This window comes from Zonotrichia albicollis, chromosome 6, assembly GCF_047830755.1.
Source record: "Zonotrichia albicollis isolate bZonAlb1 chromosome 6, bZonAlb1.hap1, whole genome shotgun sequence".
Lineage (NCBI taxonomy): Eukaryota > Metazoa > Chordata > Aves > Passeriformes > Passerellidae > Zonotrichia > Zonotrichia albicollis.
In genome coordinates, this window is record NC_133824.1 from 63,398,719 (window position 1) to 63,423,388 (window position 24,670).

The 24,670-nt window shown below is 53.2% G+C and overlaps 2 protein-coding genes across 5 annotated transcripts in view; one reads left to right on the forward strand and one right to left on the reverse strand.

The window, feature by feature from the left end:
- The window catches only part of TOGARAM1 (TOG array regulator of axonemal microtubules 1), a 33,656-nt gene extending 24,205 nt beyond the window's left edge, over positions 1 to 9,451 (reverse strand). For all 4 annotated transcript variants that reach the window (XM_074544158.1, XM_074544157.1, XM_074544156.1 and 1 more), the window contains exons 1-4: positions 7,861 to 9,451; positions 2,818 to 2,959; positions 1,421 to 1,549; positions 579 to 875 (exon numbers count right to left, since the gene is read on the reverse strand). In XM_074544158.1, coding sequence (XP_074400259.1) covers positions 579 to 875; positions 1,421 to 1,549; positions 2,818 to 2,959; positions 7,861 to 9,321 — 2,029 coding nt within the window. In that variant the 5' untranslated portion in view covers positions 9,322 to 9,451. The remainder of the gene's footprint in view (positions 1 to 578; positions 876 to 1,420; positions 1,550 to 2,817; positions 2,960 to 7,860) is intronic.
- Positions 9,452 to 9,619: 168 nt separating this feature from the next.
- On the forward strand, positions 9,620 to 24,248 carry KLHL28 (kelch like family member 28). The gene is made up of 6 exons (XM_074544164.1): positions 9,620 to 9,771; positions 13,060 to 13,407; positions 14,570 to 15,120; positions 18,635 to 19,078; positions 22,207 to 22,415; positions 23,183 to 24,248. Exons 2-6 carry the CDS (start codon positions 13,060 to 13,062, stop codon positions 23,344 to 23,346), a joined length of 1,716 nt encoding a protein of 571 aa, XP_074400265.1. The 5' UTR covers positions 9,620 to 9,771; the 3' UTR covers positions 23,347 to 24,248.
- Positions 24,249 to 24,670: the final 422 nt, after the last annotated feature.

Below are 24,670 nucleotides of genomic sequence, written 5' to 3' on the forward strand. Positions count from 1 at the left end.
TTTAATCAGTGCAAAATTTTGTGTGGGAATTGTTTCAGAAACCTCCAGAGTGATTAGGAAGCAGTTTAAGCTAAACAGAGAATAAAGGCATTTTTACCCAGGGGGTTGGAACTGGATGAGTTTTAAAGTCTCTTCCAACCCAAACCATTCTGGGATTCCACGAGTCAAATGAAGAGGCAAAAAGGCAAAATGCACTGAGTAACCCTTTTGTTGCACATGGATGAATCAGGGTTTGAACAGTCCCAGGTATTTCTGTACTGACTTCCCCTAAAGTGCTCCATTTTGGGTTTATTTGAGTTGAAGACAGACCCTGCCCTGAGACATTACAAAAAGCAGAGCTGTAGATATTTGGCTTTATGATAAATCCAAAGGCTCCACTTTTGAAGAGAAGCCTGCAGGGATGTGAGCAGTGAAGCCATCAGTAAATAAGTAAATAAATCAATAAATCCCTCCCATTCCTAACCGCCCCTGAGGCACTGCCCAATTCCCTCTCACTGCCACTGTGGATTTCCTGACCACTGAAAATCCCTCAAAATAAACCCACAAACCCCTTTTTATCACATTGAGACCACTCCCACCTGTGCTGTCTCCTGGCTTTTGGCTGAGCAGCTGCTTCTGGCCACCAGGCTTGGGCAGCCCCTGGAAGCTTTTGAGAGGCCAGGAGCTGGAGAGGCTCCTGGGGTCCGCCTGGCACCTCCCTGCCAGGGCAGCAGGGGCAGAGAGGTGCTTGGGGCTGGTCCTGGGCGATGCCAGGGGGAAGGAGGGCAGGATGAAGGTGCCCTGGATGGCACTGGGACCCTGGAAGGACATGGTGGGCTCTGCCTGAGTGCAAAAACTTCTCTGGGTCTTGCTGGAAAAACTGAGGCTGGAACAAACTGAGCAAAAGAAAAGAGAACAGTGCTTGTGGTAACTGGGTCTTGTAGTAAGAATTTATTATTAAAAAATACACCATAAGAATGATTTCCAGTGAAATAATGCACCATAAAAATGATTTCCAATGAAATCATCTATCATAAAAACAATTTCCAATTAAATAATGCACCACTAGGCAGCCAGAGCATGAAGGTTTGGCCACACAAGCAGACAAACCAACCAACTTCATTCTGCAAATTGCATTCCCCCCCAAATGTGAGTTTAAACCTTAAAATGATTTCTCAGGCAAGTTTTATAGAACTGTATTTAAAAACCAGAGTGATGCAAGCAGATCAAACACTGCTGTGATCCTCCCTTTTCTCTCACACCTACACAGTCAGAGACCAAAGGGGGGCTGTGAATTAACAACCACTCATTAACTCACACAGGAAGGAGGAGCCACCAGGACAGGGCCTGAACAACCTTCCAGGAACGGTTCCCATTTCTTGGGGAAGCACAGGGACAAAGGGACAACTCCAAAGTGACATGCCTGGCAGAAGGCACCTACCTTTGTCCTGCTGACAGTTATTGAGTCCCAGAAACTGCAAATCAGAGCCCACACTGCCACTCCTCCCACGGGAGTATCCCAGCGTCCCACACTTCCCTGAAACCTGGGGCTGATGAGAGCCCAGAGCACCTTCCAAGAGAGAACACACAAACCAAATCAGTGTTCACACATGCTGTCCAACAGAGAATATCCAATAATACTCCAAGAATATCCAATAATATTTCACAGGGAATGCAGACTCTGTGTAGCTCTGAGTGGGAAACCCACACTCCAAGGAATTAATTCCAGAGTCTCTAAGCAACCTCCAAAAGCAGCTCAGAGGGAAAAGGGAAAAGGGAAAAGGACTGGCTGCTCTTCCAGGGCTCTGCTCCAGCTGGGAGCTGCAGGGGGGCAAAGGAACCCCTGAACAATCCCCTCTTTTAGTGGGTGACAATGAAGGGCAGCAAACACCTCAAAACCCAAGGCAGCAAACTTGGCGAGGCCAGCACTCCCCAGAGGGGACAAGGACAGGGCCCAGGGCCATGGGGACACAGTCCCTCAGGTCTGGTCTTGCCCAGGCTTTCCAGATCCTTCTGGCCACTGAAATGTGCAAGGCAACAAGAGGCCAGGCCCTTGGAGCCACTCAGAGAGAAGCAAGTCCTGGCTGCAAATGCCCCATGTCCTCTGTGATCCTCTCTAGGTCACGGAGTAATCTCCAGGAATCAGAGGTCTTCTTGTGAATGACAAAAACTGAGCAATTCTAGGGAGTCTTTGTAGGTTTAATGTGGCCTTCTTGTAGTTGTGCACTTACTAATTTTTGTAGTTGTTCACTTTCTAATTTTTGTAATTGTTCACTTTCTAATTTTTGTAATTGTTCACTTACTAATTTTTGTAGTTGTTCACTTTCTAATTTTTGCAGTTGTGCACTTACTAATTTTTGTAATTGTTCACTTTCTAATTTTTGCAGTTGTTCACTTTCTAATTTTTGCAGTTGTTCACTTCCTAATTTTTGTAGTTGTTCACTTCCTAATTTTTGTAATTGTTCACTTTCTAATTTTTGTAATTGTTCACTTTCTAATTTTTGTAATTGTTCACTTTCTAATTTTTGCAGTTGTGCACTTACTAATTTTTGTAGTTGTTCACTTTCTAATTTTTGCAGTTGTTCACTTTCTAATTTTTTGAGAGCATTCAATTTTTTCTGTTGAAGAGGCCATTGATCTACCCAAATGGATTTTCTAAGATAACTTCAGAGTGGCAGGAATTGTAGTTTCCACCAAAACCCCACCTCTACCTTCACTCCCCACTGGGACAACACGTGTCTCCCCATATTGTGATGGGTTTTTCTCTACAAATTCATTTCCCACGTGAAAGCTGCCGTGCCCTGGCAGCTGCAGCCCCATCCCTGTGTCCCCACTCACCAGCAGCACGGGCAGGGTGCTCAGGGCCCAGCTCCACGCTGGGCTGGAGGGCACTCCTGGAGGTTCTGCTCCTGCTGAAGAGCAGCTCAGCGCTGCCCTGCTGGGCCTTCGGGGGCTGCAGGGGATCACTGGCTGCAGCCAACTGCAGGGAAAGCAGAGGAACTGTGGGGAAAGTGAAGGCACAGCCCTGCTCCGGGCAAACAGCACAGCTACAAACATCCCCACACAAGCTGCACTTTCCCACCTACCCAACAGCTGAATATTTGAAGCGTTAGAAAGCGTTTTAGCTGGTTTGCAGGTCTTACTAAAATACAGGTTAAAACTACTCACACTGAAAGGGGAATAAAAACCCAACAAAATAAATGGCAAAGAACTGAAGTATTTTAAAAATTAAATTTTAAAAATTAAACATTGACCTTTTGAATGTTGTGCTTTAGATGGGGAAGTGTTTAATAGATAAGAGAACCCCAAAATCCCAGAACTGAACATGGATCCCATCCCACACACTTCAGATTCTTGCCAAACACACACTCCAGTCTAAAACTGTGCCTGCCAACACCAACAGCTGTTACTGAGGATGGGCTACAGGTAGGGGGAAAATCTCAATAATACCAATATTTAACAAAAAAAGGTCATGCTTTAAATAAATTTCTGATTTAATTAATAAAATCAGTGATTTAGGTCATTCCCAGGCTGCTCTTCCTTCTGAGAGACACAGGAGAACAAGGAGAGCAGGAAAATGCTGAAGTGGTTTATTCCAGGTTATTGGAAAACAAGTTGGGATAACAGATGTGAGATCTTGGCATTCCCACTCCTGCAATCACCAAACACCATCCCACCCACAGATCCCTCAGCCCATAATGAAATATTCCTTGCACAAACCACCTCAGCCTGGTTTCAGCTGGGAGAGGGGGAATTTCCTGCTCAGGAGCTGGTACAGGATAAACTTCCATCCCATTTTCCCATACAGATGAAGCAACATATGCAGAAGGAGTAAATTCCAACACTGCCATGACTGCACAGCTTCTCTCAGCTGTTCCCAGCCCAGCTCCAGCAGGGAAAACTCTGCTTTTCCTTGTACCCAAATTTTAATTACAGCACTGCAAATTCACTGAACAGCCTTGGAGGTGGGAAATACAGCAATCCCAAAGCTGACAGATGTTTCCCTGGGATAACAGATCCTAGAAAAGGGATTCCTCTAAATGGTCAGATTCCTTTAAATTCCACAAATGCTGGAAAACACCTGAATCCATCCACCACAGGAATTGGTAACTTGGTTATCAAAGCACAGCCCTTGAGAGTGACCCATGATGGAATCCTGGAATGGTTTGAGTGGAAAGGGACCTCAAATCCCATCCCATGGATCCCATTGCATCCCATGGATTCATCCCATGGATCCCATCCCATGGATCCCATCCCATCCCATGGATCTCATCCCATGGATCCCATCCCATGGATCCCATCCCATCCCATGGATCCCATCCCATGGATCTCATCCTATCGATCCCATCCCATCCCATCCCATGGATCCCATCCCATCCCATGGATCCCATGGATCCCATCCCATGGATCCCATCCCATCCCATGGATCCCATCCCATCCTATGGATCCCATCCCATCCCACGGATCCCATCCCATGGATCCCACCCCATCCCATGGATCCCACCCCATCCCATGCATCCCAACCCATGGATCCCATCCCATCCCACACCTTCCACTGCCCCAGGCTGCTCCAAGCCCAGTGTCCAAGCTGGGCTCACAGCAAACACTCCCTCCCTGTGTCCCTGCGCCACTGGGGACACCAAAGATGCCCCTAACCCAACACCAGCAGCATCACAATGCTCTCCCACAAAGGGACCAACACCACACAAAGACAGAACAACACCTCCCCAAAATCCTCTCCCAGCCTCAGGAAAAGCAGGGCTCACATCCCAGAGGGATACCCAAGGCAGGGACACCTTCATCCCACACACTGCTCACCCTCTGTGTCCCTCTGACCTTTGGAAAACAGAGGTTTTGTTCCATAAATGGGATTTCCATTTCCCAGGTTATTTGAACACTCCACAAATTGCAGCTATCAATTTCTCCAGTGATCAGATCAATATGGAAATGAGAAAATTTCCACACAGAGTGAGGGGAGATCCCACAGTTCACATGAGCTTTGTGGAAGGCCTTAAATGTCCAGTGAACTGTTCAAATGCTCTTGTTCCCCCCAAAAGGACCCTCTGGGCACCCAAGGTACCTTCAGCAGCAGGGAAGGGCCTGCAGGGTCTGTGTGTGCCAGGGGAAACTCTCACCTGCAATATTCCACATTGCCACCTGCCCCTGAACCCTGAGCAGCTCCAGGGATGGAGAGCCCACAGCCCTGCACAGGCTGCCAGACAAAGCCAGGAGCCCACGTGCCTTATCTGCCTTTTATTTTCAGTACACATTAACTTACACATGTTTTACTCACACCTTATCTGATAAGGAAAGTCTAGACACAGCCTTGGACAAGCACCCTGTAACATGACCCTAAAAACACTGGCAGGGAAACAGCTTTAAACATTAAGCTACTTCCATGCATCCCTTCAGCCACAGAATGACTCCAAAAGTTAATTTTTAAGCAAATTCATTTCAAAGGAATGTCTGAATTAATAATTAATATCTGACATGTCCAGAAAGCAGTCGACTGCCTGAGATTTCTGCATGATAAATGCGTTTTCCTTACTGAGGGAGCTAAGGGCAGATGCAGGGCACACTCCCCACACAGATGCAGATTCCTGGATGGCCCAGGGACAGGAGATGGAACACCAGCCAGGTTTGCATTCCCAGACTGAAAACACAATCCACCTTCCTGCATCCCTGGCAGATCCATGGAATGTCCTGAGCTGGAACCCACAGGATCATCCCAGCCCCATCCCTGCCCAGACCTCAACAATCCCACCCTGGGCATCCCTGGCAGCGCTGCCCAAACCCCCTGGAGCTCTGGCAGCCTCGGGCTGTGCCCACTCCCTGGGCAGCCTGGGCAGTGCCAGCACCCTCTGGGCAAGAGCCTTTCCCTGAGATCCATCCCAAACCTCCCCTGGCCCAGCCCCAGCTGCTCCCTCGGGTCACCAGCACCACTGGACAGTGTCCCTGCCCCAGAGAGCTCCAGTCAGATGTGATGACACAAAGGATCAGGATGTGAAAGTGAAGAAGGAGCAGCAAAGGTGTCAACTACAGCAGTCAGTAAATACTGCACTATTAAAGCACCCCGGTGTTTTAATGTTCCTTTACAGGAACTGGGGTCTGGCCAGCAGGACCCCAATTCATCCTGTGCCCACCCAGGTTCCCAGAGGGCAGGGATGGATGGGAGATTGGGAATTCCTGGCTGGGCTGGAATTGCCAGAGCAGCTGTGGCTGCCCCTGGATCCCTGGCAGTGCCCAAGGCCAGGCTGGACACTGGGGCACCCTGGGACAGTGGGAGGTGTCCCTGCCATGGCAGGGGTGGCACTGGGTGGGGTTTGAGGTCCCTTCCCACCCAAACCATTCCAGGAATTGATGGTTTTCCCCACCTCCAAAGGCACTTTACACAAGCTCCTGGCTTCCTCTCCCTCCGCAGGGCTGGAAACTCCTCCCACGTTAGAGATAAACACAACCACATGTACAAAGGGCTCATTCCTCTCAGAAAAGGACCATTCCCAGAGCCCCTCCAGGACTGCCTTGCAGAGGGGCTGTCCAGGCAGGGAATGTTCCTCCTTTCCAAGCCCCAGCCAGGTGTTGGTGCCTGTATTAACTTGCTTTTTGTTCACAGCTGCAGAAAACCAGCAGGGCTTGGCCCAACCTCCCAGGAGAACACTGGCACCGTTTTTTGTTGTTTTTCTTACAAGCTGTATTAGTTAATACTGAAAAACTGTTCCAAAAAGGAAACCCTTCTTGCTGCAGAGGTGTTTCCTACACATCTTGTTGTCCCAACCCTGTTTGCAGCTATCCCAAGGGATCTGATTCAGCAGCTCAGGAAGGCACAGATGCCTTCAGGAGCCTCAGGAGAGGTAACACAGGCACCAAGGGAAGAGAGGAGCATTCAAGTCCAGGCATGAACCTCAAGGTCTGACAGCACAGAAACACGACCTGGGTTTATTTGGTTAAGGGCCTGCCCCACAGCCAGGCTGCAGAGGAGCACCCACTGTCCCTGACCTCATCCAGCCCAGCAACAAGTTACCAAGCAACTGGGAATGAAAATCTGAGTGCGTAAATGTGGCACTGAGCAATCTGCTCTGCACAGCCTCTCACCGCCTCAGGAGCTCTGTTTGCTTCAGCTCCCCCACAGGACATCGAGTTCTGATCAACCAAACGTGTCCACTTAAAAAAACCCCAAAACATAACAGAAAAACCACCACAGAGAGATACAGCCATGTGTGGGATCCAAACCACGTCACAGAACCACTGGCAAAGGAAAAAGGACATGGACAGTTTTCCAGAGGTTCCTCCCCTTTCCAGCTGCCGACGTGGTCAGGGGGTGATTGCACCAAACCCAGCCAGAATCCTTATTCCAGCCTGACCTACATTTTTCCTGCTGGGATCAGCCCAAGGAGCAAGAGCCACACAGGCACTTGGCAGCCACCGGGTTTATCCCAAAAGCCCTGGCTCAGCCCCATCCCGCAGCTCTGCCTTCACAGCCTGAGCTGAAGGAGCTGCTCTGTTTTCCCCCAAACAGGAAACCCTCTGCAGTCAGCCCCACGCCTTCAAACACAAACACACAAATAAAGGCTGTTTTCCCCACTTTTGTGCTCATTCCCAGCAGTTCACCTGCCATTGTTGACATGTCAGAGTCATGTCACTGCTGTCACACATAAGGAGTGTCTCGTCTCAAAAAAAAAATAGTGTATTTCTTTGTAAGTAGTCTGGTAAATTGCTCGGTTGAATCTGACATAAAGAATTCCCAAATTTACCTTCCCAGAGCGATCTGAGTGCAGAGATCCATGAAACAGCAGCCATACCTCCCAAACACCTCTCACTTAACAAGTCCCTGACAGCTCTTCATCCTCCCTTAAGCATAAAGGCCCGCGGGGAGTTCCATACCTGCTCCACGCCCTTCGCGACGGGCATCCTCACCCCCGAGCCACCTTCCCCGTCCGCAGCCGGCTCGCTCTCCCAGGGCAGCTTGTTTTTGCCTCTGCCGGCGCTCAGGACCCTCCTGGGGCTCATTCCCCGCTGGGCACAGGCGGGGCCGTGCAGGGCACCGCGGCAGGCGGGGTGCCCGCAGTGCCCGTGCGCGCTGAGGCTCCGGCTGCCCATCAGCAGCCACTCGGTGTCGGGGCCGGGCGGCGGGCAGGGCCCGCGGCAGCGGCCGGAGCAGGGCAGGGGCACTCCGTACTCCACGAGTCCCTGCTGGCCCAGCCGGGGCAGCGCGTTCCGGGCCAGCCGGGCCCGCACGGCCAGCGCCGCCCCCGCGCCGCCGGCCCGCAGCTCCACGGCGTCCAGGGCGCGGAGCAGCGCGCCCGCGTTGCCGGGGCCCAGCGCCGAGGCCAGCGCGGCCATCGCCTCCATGGCAGCGTGCCGGACCCTGCGCTTGGCGTCCAGCAGCGCCGGCGCCAGCGCGGCCGCCAGCTGGGGCAGGTCCAGCTCGGCGGCGGGGAAGGCGAGCAGCGCGGCGATGCACGTGTGGAGCAGCTCCTCGCGGAGCCGGGCGCTGCGGTGCCGCAGCAGCCGCTCCTGCAGCAGCAGGCGCAGCACGGGCCGCGGCCCGGCCGCCGCCATCAGGCGCAGCAGCAGCCGGGCGCTGTCCCGCCGCATGGCCGGCTGCGCGTCCCCCAGCGCCCGGGCGGCCGCGCACACCAGCGGGGCCAGCACGGCGGGGACGCGGCGGCCGAGGCGCAGCGCCAGCAGCCGGGTCACCTCCAGCGCGCCCCGCGCCACCGCGAAGTTGGGGTCGTGCAGCAGCGCGTCCAGCAGCGCGATCAGCCCCAGCAGCGCGGCGGCGGGAGCGGCGCCCAGCGCGGCCGGGCTGCAGCCCTCCACCGCCCGCCGCAGCTGCTCCACGGCCTGCGCCCGGCCCCGGTAGTCCCGCCGGTCCAGCAGCCGCGCGCGGAGCTCCGGCGGCACCAGCGGCAGCTCCGGCCCCAGCGAGGCGGCCGCGTCCTCCTGCGGGCCGAGGGGCTCCGTGCCCGGCCCGTCCTCAGCGGGGCTGGGGGTCTCCGTGCCCGAACCGTTGTGAGCATGGCCGGGGGGCTCCGTGCCCGAACCGTTGTGAGCATGGCCGGGGCGCTCCGTGCCCGGCCCGTCCTCAGCGGGACCGGGGGGCTCCGTGTCCGAACCGTCGTGAATGGGGCCAGGGGCATCCGTGCCCGGACCGTTCAAAGCGGGGCCAGGCGGATCCGCGTCCGAACTGTTGTGAGCGGGGCCGGAGAGCTCCGTGCCCGGACCGTTGTGAGCGGGGCCGGGGGGCTCCGTGCCGTCCTCACGGTGCTGCGCGGAGCCGCCGCGCTCCCAGGCCCGGCCGCGGCCCCACGGAGCGGCGGCTCCGGGCGGCGGCTCCGCCATGGCCCGAGGCCGCGGCCATGGGCGGCCCTCCGGCCCCGCCCGGCAACGCCGCCGTCGCCAGGGGGCGCCGCGTGTCGCGCCGGCGCAGGGCCGACCACGCCGCGGTGAGCGGGGGGGGGACACGCGTACCTCCGCGACTTCTCCTCAGGCCGCTGCGGGCGGGATAGGGCGCGAGCGCGGTGGCGGAGAAACGGAGAGCAGCGTCGCTCGAGCGGCGGGAATGGGGTGAAGCAAAACCGGCGGGGAAGCGAAAGCGCGGCGTGCCCCCCGCGTGGTGCTCGCTGTGGTAGCGCCCGGGGGCCAGCGGGTGTGGGTGTGTGCGGCGGCACGGCCGTTAATTGGCGGGGCGCGCGGGGCGGGGCGGCCGGAAGTGACGGACGGGCGGTGGCGGAGCGGCGGAACGAGGCGGCGGCGGCGCGGCCGGGCCGGGCCTGGGGCACCCCGGCACAGGTGGGAGCGGGGCCGGCGCTGCACGGCCGGGACACGGCGGGGACACTGCCGCGGGGTGGCCGTGAGGGGAGCCGTGCGTCCCCGGGCGGGGTGCGAGTGCGGCAGGAGCGGCTGCGCGGGGGGCCCGCCCGGCACGGGGAGAGTGGCGGAGCCGCGGGGACCGGGAGCGCTGTGGGCTGGGAGGGACCGTGGGCAGGGACACCGGGAGCCCAGGGTGCTCCGGGACCTGGAGCAGTGTGGGTTGGAAGGGATTCCGGACAGGAGCACTGGCACCCGGAGCGCTGTGGGCTGGCAGGACCCTGGGCGTGCTCCGGGACCCTGTGTAGGGACACCGGGACCTGGCCGAGAACGGAACCGGGGCACCGAAGGGACTCTGGTCAGGGACACCGGGAGCCCAGCTTGCTCCGAGCCCCGGCCGAGAACGGAACCGGGGCACCGAAGGGACTCTGGTCAGGGACACCGGGAGCCCAGCTTGCTCCGAGCCCCGGCCGAGAGCGGCGCCGGGGTGAGCCCCGGGCAGAGCAGCAGTTCCAGAAGCAGGGGATCTCTGCTGTGTTTGTCTCTCTTCCCCCGGGTGTTGGAGCCGCGCTCAGCCCGGCTCAGGCTCTCTGACAGCCGCAGATCCAGCCCAGCCCCGTCCCTGGCGGTCCCAAACCCGCGCTCGGGACACGGCAGAGCCCGCAGCTCCTGCGCTGCTCCCCAGCGCACCCACAGCCCCAGCTCAGGTGTTCCCTGGGCTCCCCTCTTTGTTTCCACCCCTGCTGAGGTTGAGATAAGTTTTAGCCACGGCCTGGGAGATCTGAGAGCCCGGAGCCGTTTGGTGTCCTGAGCACGGGTCGCTGGGCTGGGATGCGATTCCAGGGCTGCTTCATGTTCCAGCTGCTGATTTCTTGCTAAAAAGTAAAATAAATAACAGCAAATCCATGGTTTGGGTGAGCCTGGCCATGCAGAGGGGTGAAAGGTTCTACCAGAGTGGTACAGGAAGTTTTATTGGTGCAGAATACCTTAAATGAGGTTATTTATAGGTGTTTTGGCAGGTTTTGCAGCTGAACTGGGACCACTCCTTTTTCCATGTGGTGGTGCCTTGTGTTTCCTGATTTTTGTGTGTTTGTATGATCAAACCAGGAACTGAACACAAACGGGAAGTACATTCTTTTAGCTCCTGGACAGCTTTTTTATGATTTTAATTTTTTAAATTTTTCCATGGATAATTTGTGCTGCAAAATTGTGGTAGGGAAAACGTTATCTTTTGCAGATGCACTTAAATGAGTTTTTTTCAGTTATTTTTTCCAGTGAAGAGTGATAATAGGAGAGCTTATTTATCTCTTGGTGGGTAAGAGCCTTTTCAGCCCCTTCCCTGTCACTGCTATTGTATTCTGCATTTAAACGTTGGCAACCCATTTGATTATTTCCAATTAAGCACTTCTAAGTGGGCTCACCTGCAAGTGAGGTGTCATTTAAGGAGCTGTGCAGATGATGAACTTATTATGAAGATAAAAGAAGCGAGATCTTGCAGGGATCATTTAGCAAATCAAAAGCTGCTCTGCTCAGGAGGGGGGGTTGTTCCCTGCAGAACAATGGGATTGTGGCCCAGGATCCTGACACATCCCTACCCTCCACCTCTCAGCAGAGCAGGGCTGGGGGCTGAACAAAGAGCTGCTGCACCCTGGCAGTGCTCAGGGAGCTGGAATTAGAGCAGGTGCCTCCAATTAGGGCAGGAACCCAGGGGCTCTGGTGTCACGATGTGCAGGGGACGTGGGGGAGTGAGGATTCTGCTCTCCTGCAGCTCCTGGGGAGCGTGGGCAGCTGCCAGGGCTGGGGAGTGCTGAGAGTTCCAGGTGCTGAGCCTGTCCCTGCTCACCTGGGGAGTGCTGAGAATTCCAGGTGCTGAGAATTCCAGGTGCTGAGCCTGTCCCTGCTCACCTGGGCAGTGCTGAGAGTTCCAGGTGCTGAGAATTCCAGGTGCTGAGCCTGTCCCTGCTCACCTGGGGAGTGCTGAGAATTTCCAGGTGCTGAGAATTCCAGGTGCTGAGCCTGTCCCTGCTCACCTGGGGAGTGCTGAGAATTCCAGATGCTCAGCCTGTCCCTGCTCACCTGGGCAGTGCTGAGAGTTCCAGGTGCTGAACCTGTCCCTGCTTACCTGGGCAGTGCTGAGAATTCCAGGTGCTGAACCTGTCCCTGCTCACCTGGGCAGTGCTGAGAGTTCCAGATGCTCAGCCTGTCCCTGCTCACCTGGAGAGTGCTGAGAATTCAGGTGCTGAGCCTGTCCTTCCTCACCTGGGGAGTGCTGAGAGTTCCAGGTGCTGAGAATTCCAGGTGCTGAGCCTGTCCCTGCTCACCTGGGGAATGCTGAGAATTCCAGGTGCTGAGCCTGTCCCTGCTCACCTGGGCAGTGCTGAGAGTTCCAGGTGCTGAACCTGTCCCCCTGCTCACCTGGGGAGTGCTGAGAGTTCCAGGTGCTCAGCCTGTCCCTGCTCACCTGGGGAGTGCTGAGAATTTCCAGGTGCTGAGAGTTCCAGGTGCTGAGCCTGTCCCTGCTCACCTGGGCAGTGCTGAGAGTTCCAGGTGCTGAGCCTGTCCCTGCTCACCTGGGCAGCTCTGAGCCCATCCCAGCAGGGATTTCCTGGCATGGTGGGAGCCACGGGTGAGGTGAGGTGGGGATCTCCCCTTTCTCCTGTGCTCCTCTGTGCATCCACAGCACAGGAATCTGCTCCAGCCCCACTGGCTCTGTGGGGGTGGCTGCAGAGGGAATGGCAATGGGGAGCTGCTCCCTGCCAGAGACAGGCACAGCAGGACTGGGCTGCTCCCCAGGAGCACTGAGCAGGCAGGGAGCTGAACAAAAGGAGTTTAGTGCAGGAACTGAGCTGCACAAAAGGAGTTTAAGAACTTCTAAAACTTCATCTCAAATAAGCCAGTTGTATTCTTTAGTTATCTGTGTTTGTTTCTGTTTCAGCCACTGTTCAGTTCTGTCAAACCCTTGATGTAGAATCACAGAGTATCCTGAGGGGGAAGGGATCCACAGGGATCTTCAGTCCAGCTCCTGGCCCTGCACAATCAAATAATATTTTACTCCAGAACAAAACAAAGTGATGGTTGTGGGTTTTTTAATTGAGAGTTGAATCTAGCATAGACTATTAATGAACATTTGAAGGTCCTGGATTTGACTTGCACTAAAAAGTGCAGCAAGTCAGGGTTCAAAGGGGAACTGGGGACCTTATTAGACAGCAAACCACCTTTTACCTGTTGTGTGTGCCAAACCACGAGGTGACAGCTCTGTGTTTGCCCCAGATGGACGGGTCGTCCCCGCCGTTCCTGCTGGCCAAGCTGACCCCGCTGCACTCGGAGCAGCTGCTGCAGGGCCTGAACCTGCTGCGGCAGCACCAGGAGCTGTGTGACGTGGTGCTGCGCGCCGGCGAGGCCAAGATCCACGCGCACAAGGCCGTGCTGGCCAGCATCAGCCCCTACTTCAAGGCCATGTTCACCGGGAACCTGTCGGAGAAGGAGAACGCCGAGGTGGAGTTCCAGTGCGTGGACGAGGCGGCGCTGCAGGCCATCGTGGAGTACGCCTACACCGGCACCGTCTTCATCTCGCAGGACACCGTGGAGTCGCTGCTGCCCGCCGCCAACCTGCTGCAGGTCTGTTGTGCTGCCCTGGAACAGCCTGTCTCAGTATGCCAGGTCCTTCCCCAGCTGTGCCAACAGCCCCTCCCTTGCTGAGAACTGTCTGTCAGTCTTGGCATTCCAGCAAGGGCACCGAGTGATTGGCTGTGACGGTGTTCACAGGGGTCCCAGGATGAGGGAAGAGATGAGGATCTGACTCCATGTTACAGAAGGCTTGATTTATTATGTTATGATATATATTAGATTAAAACTGTACTAAAAGAATAGAAGAAAAGGTTTCATCTCAGAAGGCTAGCTAAGCTAAGAATAGCAAGGAAAGACTGGTAACAAAGGCATCTGCCTCAGACTCTGTCCGAGTCAGCTGTGCTGTGATTGGCCATTAATTAGAAACAACCACATGAGACCAATCCCAGATGCACTGTTGCATTCCACAGCAGCAGATAACCATTGTTTACATTTTGTTCCTGAAGCCTCCCAGCTTCTCAGGAGGAAAAATCCTAAGAAAGGATTTTTAATGAAAAGAAGTCTGCGACAATTGTCAGAGTTCAAAAGATGCCTCTCGGCCCTGGGGACATTGGGCCATCCAGGTGTCATTTGTCCCCTGAGACTTCCCCCCCTTACCTGGTTGGTGGGATCCCTACCCCTGCCCTGCCCCTCTCCCTGGGGTTAAAAGACACAGCACCCACACAGTTCGGTTGTTCTGTTGGAGCTGGTGCTGCATTCAGAGGCCTGTGGGCCAGGAATAAAGCTCTGGATCCAAACCCAACTCCTTTTTCCTTCACCTCGCCTTAAAGCGTCTCCACCAGAGGTAAAGCTGAGCTCCTGCATGCCTGGCCTTGTCCCAAGTGCCAGCTGCGGCATCCAGCTTAGCCAGAGGTGTCTGTGGGGTGAAACACCACACACCCACCAGCCCAAAGTGTCTGTGGGGTGAAACACCACACACCCACCAGCCCAAAGTGTCTGTGGGGTGAAACACCACACACCCACCAGCCAGAGGTGTCTGTGGGGTGAAACACCACACACTCACCAGCCAGAGGTGTCTGTGGGGTGAAACCACCCCAGCTGCCACCAGCCAAAGGTGTCTGTGGGGTGAAACCACCCCAGCTGCCACCTTTGGTCCAGCAGCAAGGCCAGACGAGCCCAGGCACGGCAATATCGGGATTTCATTCCAATACAGGTGAAGCTGGTGGTCAAGGAGTGCTGCGCCTTCCTGGAGAGCCAGCTGGACCCCGGCAACTGCATCGGCATCTCGCGCTTCGCCGAGACCTACGGCTGCCGCGAGCTCTACCTGGCCGCCAGCAAGTTCATCTGCCAGAACTTCGAGGACGTGTGCCAGACCGAGGAGTTCCTGGAGCTGACGCACTCGGAGCTGGACGAGATCGTGTCCAACGACTGCCTGAACGTGCTGACGGAGGAGACGGTGTTCTACGCCCTGGAGGCCTGGATCAAGTACGACGTGCAGGAGCGCCAGAAGTACCTGGCGCAGCTGCTGCACTGCGTGCGCCTGCCCCTGCTCAGCGTCAAGTTCCTCACGCGCCTCTACGAGGCCAACCACCTGATCCGGGACGACCACACCTGCAAGCACCTGCTCAACGAGGCCCTCAAGTACCACTTCATGCCCGAGCACAGACTGTCCCACCAGACCATGCTGCTGACGCGGCCCCGCTGCGCGCCCAAGGTGCTGTGTGCCGTGGGGGGCAAGGCCGGCCTCTTCGCCTGCCTGGAGAGGTGAGCAGCGGCCCTGGGCACTGCCTGGCACCCCTGGCAGGGCACTGGCAGCTGGGATCGCCCATCTCTGGGGTTGGAAGGGATCTGGGAGTGCCACCAGGGTTTGCGGGCTGTGGTTGTTCTTTTCCTCCATCAAAACTCTTCAGCAGGTTTTCTCTTTTCTTTAACAAGGATGAGCCCCAAGTTCCTCCATAGAAGCTCTTCAGCAGATTGACTTCCAAGTTTCTCCATAAAAACTCTCCAGCAGGTTTTCTTTTTTTTTTTTAACCACCATGAGCCCCAAGTTCTTCCATAAAAACTTCAGCAGGTTTTCTTTTTTTAACAAGGATGAGCCCCAAGTTTCTCTTCAGCAGATTTTCTTTAACAAGGATGAGCCCTAATTTTTCCATAGAAACTCTTCAGCAGGTTTTCTTTTTTTTTTTTTTAACAAGGATGAGCCCCAAGTTGCTCCATTAAAATCTCCAGCAGTTTTTTTTAGCAAGGACAAACGTAAAGTTGCTGCACAAAAACTCTTCAGCAGGTTTTCCTTTTTTAACAGGGATGAGCCCCAAGTTCCTCCACAAAAACTCTCCAGTGGGCTTTTTTAACAAGGATGAACCCAAAATTTCTCCATAAAAACTGTGCAGCAGGTTTTCTTTTTTTTTAACAGGCATGAGCCCAAGTTGCTCCATAGAAACTCTCCAGAAGGTTTCTCTTTTTTTAACCAGCATGAGCCCCAAGTTCTTCCATAAAAACTCTTCAGCAGGTTTTATTAACAAGGATGAGCCCCAAGTTCTTCCATAAAAACTCTTCAGCAGGTTTTCTTTTTTTTAACAAGGATGAACCCCAAGTTCTTCTGTAAAAACTCTCCAGAGGGATTTTTTAACAAGGATGAACCCAAAATTTCTCCATAAAAAGCTGTTCAGCAGGTTTTCTTTTTTTAATTAGAATGAGTCCCAAGTTTCTCCATTAAAACTCTCCAGCAGGTTTTTTTTAACCAGCACGAGCCCCAAGTTCTTCCATAAAAACTCCCCAGCAGGTTTCCTCTTTTTTTAACAAAAATGAGACCCAAGTTCCTCCATAAAAACTCTTCAGCAGTTTTTTTAACAAGGATTATCCCCAACTTCAAAATGCCTTTTTTTATTTCATTAATAATTTGCAGTGTTAGGAGGTTTTGTTTGTGCCAGACATTTGTTTGTGCAAACAAAAAAGCTCTGGAATAATTTTCATTCTGTTGATTGAGTTAATAAGGTTAATTAAGTCTGCACAGTTCTTATTTTTCCTTCCAGGTATTTTCATTTTACTTAATTTTCCCTCTGATTTGTTATTATTACAAACAAATCATAGAAATTACCTTGCTGTCTGACAAATGTGCTTCCTGATAATTCAACATTGGAATTAAAATGGAGTTAATCAGAGCAGAGTGAAGGAGCAGAGGGAACGGCCTCAGGCTGGGCACAGCAGCAATTTCCCCATGGAAAACTGTACCTGGGAGTTCCAGCTTGGGGCTCGTTTTGATAAGATTTTGATAAGATTTTTGGGACTGATTTTGATGAAATATCCAATCTAATTTGAGCATATTTCAGTAATGCCAGGTTGGGTTTCGCTCCAGGTTTTCCATTGCATTGTTGATCCTCAGATGTGATTTAGGACAAAAGTTCCTCTCTGGAAGCAGGAATTGTCTCCCCAGCAGCTGTCCTGTGTTATTTAGTGACTGCCATGCCTGAATTTTGGGAATGAATTGTTGGATTTTTCCATGCAGAAGAGAGGGATGGATCTGAGCTCTGCCTCTGTCTGTTCTGAGGGATTACAGGATATTTGCAGGAGGAATTGTTTAAAGGGAAAAATGGAAGTGGCTGCTCTGTGAGGGTTGCAGTGCCCATCCCTGGAGGGGGCACTGAGAGCTCTGGGCTGGGCACAGGGTGGGCATTGGGCACAGCTGGGACTCTGATCTTTGGAGGGCTTTTCCAGCCTCAGGGATCCTGGGTTCCATGAAGGAGTTCTGGATCTTGGTGTGACCCTGGCTTTAATCCCAGCTGTGGGCACGTGTCTGTGCAGGCAGGAACAGCGGCTGCCCCTCCTTCACTGCATCCCAGAATGAACCTGCTCAGTTCCTGGAGAGTCCCTGAGGCTCCTCCTGGAGCAGAAGGGGCAAAAGAGAGAGAAAAACAACTTTTTTTTTTATGTCCCAGGCTGGTGTGGCTGGGTGTGCTCGGAACATGGGATTAGCATTCCATTAACCAGAGCTGCTGGTTAAAGTGTGTGTGGGCTGTTCCTATACAAATACCCATTTGTACTTGCACTGGCAGCTTTGATGTTCAGTGTGCCTGAGCAGCCCCGGGAGTGTTCCTGTGCCCAGCCAGGCTGCCTGAACTGGTTCCACTGCTGGGTTCTGCAGCACATTCTGGCATCTGCTCTGCTGGGACAGTTCTGTGCTTGCAGGGAGAGGCCCTTGTGAGAACCTGGCCAGAGCTGGGTGTGCTTTTCCCTGGGTTCAGAGGTACCAAAGTCATTTCAAGTGGATTTTCCCAGTGATAGTCAGATATCAAACCAGATGTCAGGGCTGGGAATTGTTGGGTTTATAGACTTAAAAATTAAGGGCGGTTTGTGCTTAATAAAAAAATGTTTGAGTGACTAAAGTAATTCTCTGATGTTCTTCAGCTCTGCTTCTTTCCCACCTTCTTCAGTGATTATAAAAATATGATCTGTAGCTTCCCAGTATAATTTGGATTATTTTCGATTTTTTGGTGCTTCATAATAACAAAATTACCTAGAATATATTTAATCTCTATTCTCTGGTGTCTCAGCAGCTCCTGTTTCAGGCTCTTAGTGCCTGCCAGCTCGCCAGGAGCCTCACACTCTTGTATGGTTTTTGAACAGATCGTGTTTCCTCTGAACCAGATAACCTCCTAATTATTTAGCTAAATTATTAATTAAACTATTCAGGTAGATTGGCTAGACTTTATATGGGGCAAACTAGACCCTGAGTATACTCACACTGAGTATAATTAAAAGAAAATGGTATTTTAAAGTTGAGCTTTGGGGTTTAGGGTTGAGCTTTAAGGTTTAGGGTTTAGCTTTAAGGTAGAGGGTTTAGCCTTAGATTTAAGGTTGAGAATGCTGTTTAAGAGAAATAAGCTGTTTTAAAGATGTATTTTTCAGGGTAGTTTGTGCTACGTGGACACTTTGTTTAAATTACAGAGTGCGCATAAAATCCACATTTATAAAGTGCTAGCTGTAGTTTCTAAATGTACATTTGTAAATGCAGATGCGTGCTTCTCTCTCTGTAATTTGCTTTTCTCTCTCCCATTTCTGAGGCTGGTTTGGTTTGTTTTTGGTGTGTTTTCCCCTCCCTTTGGGGCACATTTTCAGCCATTCCAGTTCTCCCTTTGCTGACTGGCCGTGCGTTTGCCCTGCAGCATGGAGATGTATTTCCCCCAGTCCTCCCTGTGCTGACTGGCTGTGTTTGCCCTGCAGCATGGAGATGTATTTCCCCCAGTTCTCCCTTTGCTGACTGGCTGTGTTTGCCCTGCAGCATGGAGATGTATTTCCCCCAGAACGACTCGTGGATCGGGCTGGCCCCCCTGAGCATCCCCCGCTACGAGTTCGGGGTGTGCGTGCTGGAGCAGAAGATGTACGTGGTGGGGGGCATCGCCACCCACGTGTGCCAGGGCATCAGCTACAGGAAGCACGAGAGCTCCGTGGAGTGCTGGGACCCCGACACCAACACGTGGAGCTCCCTGGAGAGGATGTTCGAGAGCCGCAGCACGCTGGGCGTGGCCGTGCTGGCGGGCGAGCTCTACGCCCTGGGCGGCTACGACGGCCAGTCCTACCTCAGGAGCGTGGAGAAGTACGTGCCCAAGGGCAAGGAGTGGCAGCTGGTGGCGCCCATGAGCAGGACACGGAGCTGCTTCGCTGCCGCCGTGCTGGACGGCATGATCTACGCCATCGGGGGCTACGGGCCTGCCCACATGAACAGGTACGGGATGGGGGCACCTGGGCAAAACCAAAATGGCCTGGGCAGGTTTATTAATCCTTGCCTGCCCACGTGAACAGGTACAGGCTGGGGGCACCTGGGCAAAACCAAAATGTCCTGGGCAGGCTCATTAATCCTTGCCTGCCCACATGAACAGGTATGGGATGGGGGCACCTGGGCAAAACCAAAATGCCCTGGGCGGGTTTATTAATCCTTCACTGCCCCCATGAACAGGTACGGGATGGGGGCACCTGGGCAAAACCAAAACGTCCTGGGCAGGTTTATTAATCCTTGCCTGCCCACATGAACAGGTACGGGCACCTGGGCAAAACCAAAACGTCCTGGGTGGGTTTATTAATCCTTGCCTGCCCACATTAACAGGTATGGGATGGGGGCACCTGGGCAAAACCAAAATGGCCTGGGCAGGTTTATTAATCCTTGCCTGCCCACATGAACAGGTATGGGGTGGGGGCACCTGGGTGAAATCAAAATGTCCTGTGCAAGCTCATTAATCCTTCCCCTGCCCGCATGAACAGGTACGGGCTGGGGGCACCACCAAAACACCCTGGGCAGGCTCATTAATCCTTGTCCTGCCCGCATGAACAGGTACAGGCTGGGGGCACCACCAAAACACCCTGGGCAGGCTCATTAATCCTTTCCCTGCCCACATGAACAGGTACAGGCTGGGGGCACCTGTGCCCACCTGGCACCAGCAAACCCCACAGGTAGGTTCATTATCCTTTCCCTGCCCACATGAACAAGGATGTGCTGGGGTGCCCTGTGCCCACCTGGGCACCAGCACAAACCTCCTGGGCAGCCTTATTAAACCTTCCCCTGCCCATATGAACAGGTACAGGCTGGGGTGACCTGGGCACCACCAAACTTCACAGGTAGCCTTTTTAATCCTTCCCCTGCCCACATGAACAGGTGTGTGCTGGGGGCACCTGGGCACCACCAAAACATCCTGGGCAGCGTTTTTAATCCTTGTCCTGCCCACATGAACAGGTATGTGCTGGGATGACCCAGGTGGGCACCACCAACCCCACTGTCAGCCTTTTAAATACTTCCCTGCCCTCACAAACAGGTACGGGCTGGGGGTACCTGTGCCCACCTGGGCACCAGCAAACCCCACAGGCAGCCTTTTACATCATTCCCCTGCCCACATGAACAGGTACGTGCTGGGATGACCCTGTGCCCACCTGGGCACCCAATTAAATAATCTCCAGTGGATCCTGGGCCTCATTAATCCCTGTACTGTCAAACCAGTCCCATCAGTCAAAAGGGAGATCTTTATTTTTATTCCACTTTGTGTGTTCCACCTTGTTTGGGCTCTTTTTTAGATCGCCTAAAAGGTGATTTTACCAAAAAGATGAAAACAAAGACATGCCCGCACATTACTGAACCTTGGAGCTCAAGCCTGCAAAATCTGAGGGTGGGTGCTGAGCTTTACCACAAAAGCCCTGATTTGAGGTGAATTGGGGTTGTCCCATCCTCAATACAAAATAAATACAAAACGCTGATGGGATCTTGAATAGTGTTACTGCTCATAGCAGGGTTGAGGATGGGCAGTTCTGCTCTGACTCCAGGGCTTGTTTCAGAGCTTGCATTCCCAAGGAGTTTTCCTGGAACCACCAGCTCATTAACTCCTCTGTTCCGTGAGGATGTCCAGGGACATCCAGGTATCCAAAGGAATCATTTTCCATCATTCAAATGGGGACAAATCAGCTGAATGTCCCTCCAGGAAGCAGAATAATAAACTGCAAGTGTAAGAGATGAATAAAGAATGAAACCCTTGTTCCTAGGGAGGGACACAGGGATTGTTCAGCAGAGTGGCACCAGGTGTTGTGATGATGAATTGCATTGACTTTTTATACTTCAGGCTGAGTCAGGGAGGTTTAGGTTGGATATTAGGAAAAGGTTCTTCTTGTAGGAAAAGATTCTTCTTTCTATTAGAGATGGATCCTTGATCATCCTGACTCAGGGTGTTCCATATTCTGTGAATAATCCTGGTTTTGTTTATGATTGGAGGGGTGAGTGCTGAGCCATGCCGTGCAGCACCAGGCTCCTCCAAGCTCTGGCATTAAATCAAGCTCACACTGGGTAATGAACTCCTGTTCCAAACTCTGTGCTGCTGCTGCTGCTGATCTCCTCTTCCCTTTTTTCCTGCCCCTCTGTGCTTGGGCAGGAGCAGCTCTGAGCCATGAGTGTGTTAATGACTGACCATCTGTACAGTGATCAAAATTATCAATAACGATGAGAATTCATTTCCCTTTGATCCTGAAACCTCTCCTGCCCTCAGTGGTTTGATCAGCAGCCTCTTTTGAGCTTTTCCTGAGCAATATAAATACACTCTCCACATGCTTTTTCTCTCTGAATGTTATTTTCAGGCCAACCTCAAGGTAATTTTGGATTTGCTGTGTAGCCACAGAAATACACTTCAGCTCTGCATTGTGTTCAGTTCCCCACAGCATTTTTGTTTTAATAGGTTATGAGATTATTTTAATAGATTATTATATTATTTTACTGGATTATTATATTATTTTACTAGATTATTATATTTTAATAGATTATTTTTCTAGGTTATGATATTATTTTAATAGATTATTATAATATTTTAATAGATTGATATTTATGTGATATGCATTTTAAATTCTTATTTTAAAAAATCGTACCAGACATCCTGAAGGAGCTCTCAGCTCTGAGGAACCTCTGGTTTTTAGGGTGTGACCTGAAGATGCAGGACAGGGAGGACATGGGGGAGGCTGAACCAGCTGCTGTGCCAGGGGGAAATATGGGATGGAAAAGTCTTTTAAGGTCATTGTGCCCAGCCTTTGACTGAATATATTATAAAAACAGGTTAAAACTGAATTTTGGCAACACTGCTGGGCTGTTTTGGTAGTGGCAGTGCCCTGGGGTGTGGCTGATGCTTCCCAGATGATAACACAACTTCTGGGTGCTGTTGTTGGGTTGTGCTGAACAACTGCAACGCTGAATTTTCCATCAGCTCCAGCCCTTTCTTCTGTGTTCCATTATTCCATATGTGTGGTAATTCTGGCAGAGCCAGCTGTGTCTGTGCCACTCCAGGAGTGAATTCCTGAGATCCCTGGCTCACAGCTGTGTTTGCCTTGCAGCATGGAACGCTACGATCCGAGCAAGAACTCCTGGGAGACCGTGGCCTCCATGGCTGACAAACGGATAAACTTTGGGGTGGGGGTCATGCTGGGCTTCATCTTCGTGGTGGGGGGACACAACGGGGTGTCCCACCTGTCCAGCATCGAGAGGTACGACCCCCACCAGAACCAGTGGACGGTGTGCCGGCCCATGAAGGAGCCCAGGACAGGTGGGACATGGCAGGGATGAACCTCTGAGCTGGTAACACCTGCAGGGACAGTGCCAGGGCCTCCATCGCTGGGTGAGGGTCACTCCAGCACTCTGTGAGCGGATCTGGATTGTCTCCAAGTTCAGTTTATTAATGCTGAGCTGTGACAAAAATTATGGGAAGTTGTAATTCTACTCTACCTCCTGTTTTTTTCAGGGATTTCAGCAGTGATGAGTTGCAGCAGTTCTGTGCTCACTGTTCTGTTGGGTGTGGAGATTCAGGGGCGCAGGGTTGTGGTGCAGCTCCCATCTCTGCTCTGGGACAGGGACAGGGCTCAGGGAGAGCTGGGGCTGTGCCAGGGAGGGTCAGGCTGGATTTTAGGAAAGGTTCTTCCCCAGGGAATGGGCACGGCCCCAAAGCTGCCAGAGCTCCAGGAGGGTTTGGGCAGCGCTGCCAGGGATGCCCAGGGTGGGATTGTTGGGGGTCTGGGCAGGGATGGGGCTGGGATGAGCCCTGTGGGTCCCTCCAGCTCAGGACACTCCGGGGTTCTGTCCCACGGTCCCTGATGGGGCAGTGGCACAGAGGGAGGTTTCATTGTAGGAAAGGGGATGAGAACAGCGCAAAAGGAGTGTCAGAGCCAAACAGGGAGGGCTCCTCGTTCACAGCCCTTTTCTTTAGCCAGAGGGGGCTCTGTGGGTGGCTCCGGGTGGGGACAGAGCCCGGTTCCCGCAAGGTTTGATGCCCCAGGGTTTGATCCCGCAGGGTTTGACGCTCTCCTCTCTCCGCAGGCGTGGGCGCGGCGGTGATCGATAACCAGCTGTACGTGGTGGGGGGACACTCGGGCTCCTCCTACCTGAACACGGTGCAGAGGTACGAGCCCATCTCGGACTCGTGGCTGGACTCGGCGGGGATGATGTACTGCCGCTGCAACTTCGGCCTCACGGCGCTCTGAGGCCGCTGCCCTCGCACGGGGCGGCCGGAGCTGAGCCTGGGGCCGCCAGGGAGCCGCTCCCGGGGCCCGGGCACCCTCCGGTACTGCGGGAGCACAGGGCCAGAGCTCCGTGTCCCGCTGCCTTTGGCACCCTGCTCGCGGCTGGGGTTCGGGAGAGAGCTGGCATCCAGTTGGGAATGCGCCCATCCAGTTGGGAATGCGCCCATCCAGTTGGGAATGCGCCCACCCAGTTGGGAATGCGCCCATCCAGTTGGGAATGTGTCCATCCGACCCTTTCTAGAGTTGTGTCTGTTCCTCCTGTGGAATGCGGAGCTCCCGAGCCGGGGGAGGCTGGGTGAGCGTGGGGGTGAGCGCAGGGGGGCTGAGCCCTGCCTGGCTGCACGCCGGGAAAGCTCCAGGGGCTTTTCGTGACCGGTAACTCAAGGGCTGCCTTGTTTCTGTATCTCAAGGTTTGTACATAATAAATGCCATAGGATGTTGCCTGTACTCTCCTTTGTCACCTGCTTCCTGCTAGGAGGGCTGGGATGATCCTTGGAGATGTTTACAAGGCAAATTTCTTGCCTCCTCGGGACGTTTTTGGATCTGACGGAGAGAATTTGCATTTTTAACTTTTCTGTTTTCTGCTCGTGGAGAGACGAGTGCTAGATGAACTGACTTCATCCTGCTGTGTGCTTTCAGTTGGAATGCGAGGAGAAACCACAGCAGCAGCATTCCTAGCATGAGACCCAATAAATAAAACCTCCATCCCAGCCCATCCCACCCTCGCTCGTGTCCGTGTTCCCCTTTTTCCAAGGACTGTGTGGTTGCTTCCTCTGAGTGTTCCCATCTCACAATGGTGCTAAATGTAGGGGTACCCCCGAGGCTGTTCCTGATTTCAGTGCATAAAGCATGTTTGGATTGTTCCACTGGTTTGGTTTCTTCTTTGCTCCACCCCCCTGTGCCCCTGCAGCTCTGCAGTCTCACCCCTGTGGAATCCATGGGGGATTTCAGATTCATTGCTCCCATTCTCACAAACAGGGACGCCCCAGCTCGGGTTCTTCAGGCAGCTCTGCCCTCACAGCAGTGCAGGGAGGTCAGAAGGGCTGATCCCAAACGTGTGTCCTGCTGAGGGGCAGCTCCTGGCGTTCACCCCAGTCCCACTGGGTTGAGCACAGCCCTGAGCTCACTGAAAACTGGGCCAGAGAGAGAGAAAGTGATGCTGTGGGTTATAACCATCATTTGAAATGGAATTTAACTGATTTAGCACATTTTGGGTTGTCTTCTGATCTCAATTACATTTCTGTGATGGCTGGCCATTGCCAGGCCTGGTACTGAAGATTTTTCT

What these genes read in the sequence shown, in the direction of transcription:
- KLHL28 (XM_074544164.1), top strand. Translation starts at nt 13,060, where the DNA reads ATGGACGGGTCGTCCCCGCCGTTCCTGCTGGCCAAGCTGACCCCGCTG. An exon ending in CCGCCGCCAACCTGCTGCAG is followed by an intron (nt 13,408 to 14,569) that starts GTCTGTTGTGCT and finishes ATTCCAATACAG; the next exon opens with GTGAAGCTGGTGGTCAAGGA. An exon ending in GGGCCTGCCCACATGAACAG is followed by an intron (nt 19,079 to 22,206) that starts GTACGGGATGGG and finishes TTTGCCTTGCAG; the next exon opens with CATGGAACGCTACGATCCGA.